General features: G+C 46.1%; 1 protein-coding gene across 1 annotated transcript in view; it reads left to right on the forward strand.

Moving 5' to 3' along the window:
• Window positions 1-7,536, forward strand: part of CA5A (carbonic anhydrase 5A) — a 36,147-nt gene that overhangs the window by 12,960 nt on the left and 15,651 nt on the right. Inside the window, exon 2 of the mRNA XM_019505418.1 lies at window positions 3,653-3,850. Coding sequence (XP_019360963.1) covers window positions 3,653-3,850 — 198 coding nt within the window. The remainder of the gene's footprint in view (window positions 1-3,652; window positions 3,851-7,536) is intronic.

Genomic DNA, 7,536 nt, shown 5'->3' on the forward strand with positions numbered 1-7,536 from the left:
CGGGGCCAGACCCTGCAGCCTGGGCACCTGCTGCTCCTACCGCCTCCGCGACGCCCGTGAGTCCCGGCCCCCTCGCGCCGCCGGCCGCCGCCGGGCCCCGCAGGGGCAGGGGTCCCAGCCTGCAGAGCGGGCGGACGGGCCCCTGGCTCCAAGGAGGGTGGGACAGAGCCCGAGAGCTGACATCCAGCCCAGCCCCCGGCTCCAAGCAGCCCCAGCCCCAGCCGCAGCCGCATCATCCCCGCCGGGGCGTTGTCCGCCCTCCAGGGAGGGAGAGTGCGCCGCCGCTCTGGGCAGTGCTGGCCCTAGGGTTGTCGGGGCCCTGGGCAGGCCCCTTGGAGGCTTCATTTGCGAGTCGGACATTTGTGGTAAAGCAAGAGGCATTTGGGGCCTGGTGGAGGCTTCATTTGGGTGACCCCTATGCGAGTCGGACGTTTGCTGCAAAATTTTGGGGCTTAAAGCAAGAGAGTCGTTTCAGGCTCCTTGGAGGCTTAATTTGGACGACCCGTACACAAGTCAGACATTTGTGGTAAAGCAAGAGGCATTTCAGGCCCCTTGGAGGCTTAATTTGGACCACCCGTATGCAAGTCGGACATTTGTTGCAAAATTTTGGGGCTGCTTAAAGCAAGAGAGTCATTTCAGGCTCCTTGGAGGCTTAATTTGGGTGCCCCATACGTGAGTCAGACATTTGTAGTAAAGCAAGAAGTATTTGGGGCCTGGTGGAGGCTTAATTTGGACCACCCGTATGCAAGTCGGACATTTGTTGCAAAATTTTGGGGCTGCTTAAAGCAAGAGAGTCATTTCAGGCTCCTTGGAGGCTTAATTTGGGTGCCCCATACGTGAGTCAGACATTTGTAGTAAAGCAAGAAGTATTTGGGGCCTGGTGGAGGCTTAATTTGGACCACCCGTATGCAAGTCGGACATTTGTTGCAAAATTTTGGGGCTGCTTAAAGCAAGAGAGTCATTTCAGGCTCCTTGGAGGCTTAATTTGGGTGACCCATACATGAGTCAGACATTTGTAGTAAAGCAAGAGGCATTTGGGGCCTGGTGGAGGCTTAATTTGGACCACCCGTATGCAAGTCGGACATTTGTTGCAAAATTTTGGGGCTGCTTAAAGCAAGAGAGTCGTTTCAGGCTCCTTGGAGGCTTAATTTGGGTGACCCATACATGAGTCAGACATTTGTAGTAAAGCAAGAGGCATTTGGGGCCTGGTGGAGGCTTAATTTGGACCACCCGTATGCAAGTCGGACATTTGTTGCAAAATTTTGGGGCTGCTTAAAGCAAGAGAGTCGTTTCAGGCTCCTTGGAGGCTTAATTTGGGTGACCCATACATGAGTCAGACATTTGTAGTAAAGCAAGAGGCATTTGGGGCCTGGTGGAGGCTTAATTTGGACCACCCGTATGCAAGTCGGACATTTGTTGCAAAATTTTGGGGCTGCTTAAAGCAAGAGAGTCGTTTCAGGCCCCTTGGAGGCTTAATTTGGATGACCCAGAAGCAAGTCGGACATTTTTTATTTCGATTTCGCTTTGCTCTATTCATAAAACTGCAATGAAAGTAGTTTCGTGGATAGAGCAAAGTATCTGAGCACAATATTGATAAGGCAAATATTCATTCATTTTTATTTGTAGGAAGTGTGGGGCCATGGGTGGTCGCCCGGTTTGCCCTCCCTTAAGGCAGCTACTGCTCTGCATAACCTAATTCCCACTCGTCTCGTCTCATCTCTGGTGCTGAGCTGTGGGAGAGCACCAGGTGCTTCTGACCCTTTCTCCTTTTTCATGGCCTTGTTGCTTTGTAAATGCAGTTCTCCTTCTTTCTGCAGTTTTCTTCGCGGTAACCTCTCTCTCTCGTGTTGTTTTGCAGCCCTGCCGTCGGTTTGTAGCTGTAGCTAAAAGCCTTTGCTGGGGTGGGGTAAGAGGGGCAACGCCTGACAGTGACAGGTTGGATGTGCTGGCAAGATGCTCTAACTGGATGCACTTTTACAGATTTGAGAAAGAGATGTGCCTTTATAGCTGTGATGATTACAGGACTGGTGAAACAGCATCTTTGGCCTAGTCTGTTGTGGCTTTTTATATTTATATAATCTAGCAAATGTGTGCCTTTTCCTATAAAGTTATATTCATTTTGGCTTTGATCCTCAACTGAACAGTATTGCCCCAGGCCCCTAGGATATTAGTAAAGGTTCCAGTTTCTTTTTTTCCTGGAGAAAAATGTGTGTTGTGTTAGATGTGATGTTGCACCATCCCATATCCAAATACCTAGGTCCGCCCATGGCCAGGGCACAGTGCTCGAGTCCCTCAGAGCACGCGGGTGGAGTTGCAGCTTCTCTTGCCAGGTGGCAGAAACATAAAGCATCTTCATCCCTCCTTCATTTTTTCCATTTGCATTTGCAGCGCCTTATACTGAACAGCTGGCTGGTTGGGTAGAAGTGCTGAGAGGCCCCCTTTAGCAGCAGCTCTTGAATACAGCAGATTTTTTTTAATGACAAATCCAGAAAATAGTAACGAGAGAAAACTGCGTGTATTTCTAGAACGGGGCACTAAGTGCTGGCCCTGTTATAACCAAGTTGCAGCGGCCGTGACCTTGAGCAGTCACTGGCTTTATGATAAGTTTGCTTTTTGCTGAGAGGTGTGAAGGACAAGTGTTTGGTGGCCTGGCACGTGAATGGTCTGTTACAATATTTGATCTTTCTTTCATGTTAAAGTTAACCAGAAAGCAGGGCAGGGTGACACCTTAGGGACTGAGAAGCCCGAACGTTTGTAGCAACAGCTTAATTCTTCAGATGCTAAGAGTGAAACGGGGGTGTTGGTTGTAGCCGTGTTGGTCTAAGGATGTAGGCAGACGAGGTTTTTTGGGTAAATCCGATCGCTTTTATTAGATGATTTGTGCAAACTGTTTTCATGAAGTAACCAAAATCAGCTTCCTTCAAAGGTATGTTATTCTCTGCGGACCGCTGGTGATGGCTAGCTGCAGATTAAGAATGGCTGCCCAGGAATAATTTGGCATCCCTACCTCCCTTTCTGTGACTGTCTTGCTTATCTTCCAGTCCTCATAAACCCTGATCCCGCAACCTAACCTGCCCAAGGGCCCCCCTGCCATTGCTAATGGAGAGTCTTGCCTGTAAAAAAGTAGCATCTTACAAGATCGAGACCTGAGCTGAAGTCGTAGCAGGCACATCAGAAGCAGTGCTTGCTGGGGATCTGTTACCCCAGAAAGGCAGAGGGGGAATGAGAGAGGCCCGCATGTATGGAGACCTCCAAAGAGTAGTTTTGCTCTGCAGCAGGAATTACCTCCCCCTGAAGCTGTGCGGATAGCAGTGGATGGTGCTGGTGAAGGAACACAAATCACAATAGAGTTTTTTATATTTAGACAGAAGCCCTATTGAATGCCATTGACAGTAGAGGGAGAAATTCCCTGGCAAATAAGACTAGTGCTCTGAAGAACAAATTGCATACAAAGAAGGATAGCCGACACAGCCATAACCCCAATTACCACACATCCCTGGGTAATGAGTCATAGGGTGGAATGTATCAGTTCCTGTTTTTGTGAGGGCCTGTACTCTGACATGCTTTTTGCTGCAAAAAAAGATCTAAAGTAGTCTTTAAAAAAACATCATTCTGTACCGTGCATTAGAGACCGACTCTGTTCTTTTTCTAGTGCATCCGCTTTGGCAGAGCCCGCTTTCAATCCCGGGGGGCACGCGCCAGTCTCCGATCGATATCCAGTGGAGAGATAGTATTTTTGACCCTTACCTGAGGCCCCTGAAAATCAGCTATGACCCAGACACGTGTCTTCACATCTGGAACAATGGGTACTCGTTCCTTGTTGAATTTGAGGATTCCATGGACAAATCGAGTAAGTACTGCTTTGGTCGGCAGCAAGATCGGGTTGATGGGTGATTTCAGTCTAGAGCAGAAAAACCCTATGTACCATATGCTCTTGGATTCGGTTGGAATAAGGAAACAAATGCTGAAACCTATATGGTAACCCTCTTAGAGAGAAGATGCTATTTTAGCTCCCTTCCAAAAGAGCTTCACTTTAAGCAGGGATTCACTGTAATGAATGCTGTAACATGAAAGTTATCTGCAAGCCCCATTTACACTATTAATTCAGAGTACAGGTAGTGCCTGGAGCCTTATACCAGCCCTGCACTCAGGTGGGCCCAGGTCCACAGTCCCCAGTGTGTAACAAATCGGCATGCACTTGGGGGAATTTTACTCTTCCTGTGCAAGCCTTCGTACCCGTCCCTTTGATTAGGCCTCACTGTCTCTCTAAGGTAAAGTTGTGATACGTCTTTAGCTATCCATCTTGTATGTGTGCATCTTCTTGCCTTTCAAATATAATCTGGCATTAAACATTAATTAAATAATTTGCAGCTTATCTCTTCGGCAGATAAGTGTAATGCATTTGAAACAGTCAGCAGGCAAGATGAACTTTCCTTTTTGAAGAGTATGCTCTTTTTGGTAGAACTATTTAACCCGAATAGACTTGCAGAGAAAATGAATAACCCTGATTTGCTATCACAGGAAGCGAGTGTGCAAGTGATTTTTGTTGCTCTAAAATAACACTCGGGGCCCCGCCGATATATTGTAGCTAAATGCTTTATCCCAGGGTGATACACTTTTAAATTGGACTGTAAATTCAGGTGAGTCTAAATTCAAGATATAACCCCACACGCAAGGTTTCCTGTCCACAGATCCTGTTAATATCTATGTGACCAAAGCATTTCGGTGCAGTTTTCTGTTTCTTTTATGAACAAACAGAATATTTAGTAACAGCCTTTAAGTAGGCAATAGATATTGGATGGCATTTGTTTCATGTTGGTTACCCAACTTGGCAATGAGGAAAGAGAGAGTTTAGATGAGTTGTGACTTTCTGGATTGCATCCTGTGTGGTGTGGGTGAAATAACCAGTATAGGAAAGGTTTGACTCCCCCCTTTGAGGCAGAAGGGACGTGGCTAGGAATATCTTTAATTTAGAAGCTTGTTCACAGTTTTTAGAATGATCTCAGGAATAATTTTGTGGAAGGTTTCAAAGTCCAAAATGAATATCTTGCTTCCATGATACCAGAGCTTTTTGGCTGCTCTCTGATGGGACATTGGGACAAACAATCTTGTGAAAGGCTGGTTTTATTGGGTGGCTTTTTTGGAGTTTGGGAAACAAGGAAGAAAGGTAAGACAATCCCTAAAACTACTCGGAAGCAGTAATATTCGGTTATTCTTATAACCCGGTGGTTGTCAGCCTTTTGAGACTCAAGATGCCCCTCCATAAGCTTTCTAAATTTGGCTGAACCCCTGTTGTAATGTCTCCATTTACCTAGTTTCTCTCCAGCCTGCCATGCCACAGCCAGGTGAAACTGCCCCTCATCCCCTTTGTTTCCAGGAGGATTACCTGCTCCTTCCACAGCTGCTTTTCCAGTTGAGCATCTCGCACACTTTCTGGAAACAAAGGTGTGCACGGTAGTTGCATCTGGCTGCAGTGGTACCGGGGGTGTTGGTACTTGAAAGGGTCTTGTGGCACCTTGGTTTGGAACTAGTGGTTTAACCGAATAGTGGCTGTGGTGGGATTTGGTTATGAGCATGAAGGCACTTGTTACTAGCATAGCAGCTGATCTATTGATGGAGAAAAGTGTAGGATTTCTGCTTACCTGTCTGTTCTTAGCTGTCACTTCTCTTTAAATTGAGCATCAAACACCTGTCCGCCTTTCCTCCTTGTTTTAAATGTTTTTGCATTTTTCTCCAGTTACCATTAGCAGAGAGTTGCAAGTGTAACTGCACCATTTGATGACCACCGCCTTTGCTTTCTTGTGGAGCGGGAGATCCTAAAGTGATTCTGAAACAAATTTTGCATGCTTAATCATCCCCTTGTTGCAGTGTTCATCACAACTCCTTTTTGCCTTCAGGGCTTGCTTACTGAACCTTTGTGCTGTTTCTTTCCCAAATTTATAACAGCCCCCTGCCACTGACTGTATTTGTGATTTGTTATTGTTGAACCTTAATCGTTATGTGCAGAACAAAGACATCATGCAGTGGTATATTCATGTTTTTACAATGTAGCACATAACTATAAGTGTGCTAGTTTTATTGGGGCATTCTATATTAAGGGCCCCGAAAAGTAGCAGAAACTCGTTAGCCGCCTTAATTTCACACTAAAACTTCAGGATCCTCCTTTTAGTTTAACAGAGATTTTCTTTATATGTCTGTCCACTTTCTGAACACCTAACTTTTCTCCACCCCACCTCATCCATCTTCTGTTCTCTACTATTCCTATCTCTACTGTTCTCTTCCTCCCAGCTTCTGTCATTCAGCAGTAATAGAGAAAGATCCATGTAGAGAAGAGGAGGAAGGAATAAAAATGCATCAACACTGAAAACAAAATAGGATTAAAAACATTGAAGAGAAGTACAAAATGCTGAAAAGAAGCATGTGTCCAGGATAAAGAGAAATGCAGAGCATCTGAGAGGAGACTAAATCAGGACTCGGGCAGAGAGAAGGCTGGTGCTGCCGTGGGGTGTTGTGCGCCAGCAAAACAGCAGCATGAAGGAAGCGTGAGCAAAAGAGGGTGTGGGGAAGGTACGTAATGTGCCGTTTGCTGTTTGTGTGCACGATTGCCATCTCCTGGATGGAAATGGATTGTAACAATATTAAATTTAAAAGAAACAACAGATAATTGGGTTGTTTTTTTTCTAGCTGGTGTCCCTTTTTAAGATGAATGGAGTGTTTAACCACTCGGTCTTCTGGTAGGGCATGAAAAATCAGGTGAGAGTGATTGGAAAAGGACTGGAAACCTGTGTTTTGTATGATCATCATATCCATCCAAAGAAGTTGGGTTTTGCTGACACGTATCTATGAATGAAGCTGTTCAGATGAGCAAACACATCTGAGCTTGCTCACTCACTCGGATTGACTTAATTGCTCAGGGCCAGAATTGCACCGTTGGTTCATATCTGTCACTATATTTGGCTTTGGTTGACCTTTCTCAAACCTTTCTTTATTTCCTTAATTGTTTGTAAAGCTAATGGTCAGTTTTACATAGTTTAAAACAAAGAAATGAGCCAGGCTGCATTAGATGAACTAAATAACTACAGTGCACTAATATGTTTCCCCTTTAACGGATATTTCAGATGTGGCCTCACTAGTGCTGAACAGAGGGGAAGAATCACTGCTCTTGACCTTCTGGCAATGCTCCTACCAATGCAGCCCAGGATGCCATTAGCCTTCTTGGCACAAAGGGCACACTGCTGGCTTATATCCAGCTTCTTGTCCCCTGTCACCCCCAGGTCCTTTTCTGCAGAGCTGCTGCCCAGCCAGTCAGTCCCCAGCCTGCACCGGTGCATGGGATTGTTCCCTCCTAAGTGCAGGACTTTGCGCTTGGCCTAGTTGAACCTCATGAAATCCCTTTTGATCCAATTCTCCAATGTGCCTAGGTCACTCTGAATCCTAGCCCTACCCTCCAATGCATCTACTGCTCCCCCCAGCTTGGTGTCACCTGCAGACTTGCCCTCTTAGCACCCACTCCCTGCCATGGCAAGAGACAGACGA

This window comes from Gavialis gangeticus, unplaced genomic scaffold (genome assembly GCF_001723915.1).
Source record: "Gavialis gangeticus isolate Ggan-Ray unplaced genomic scaffold, GavGan_comp1, whole genome shotgun sequence".
NCBI lineage: Eukaryota > Metazoa > Chordata > Crocodylia > Gavialidae > Gavialis > Gavialis gangeticus.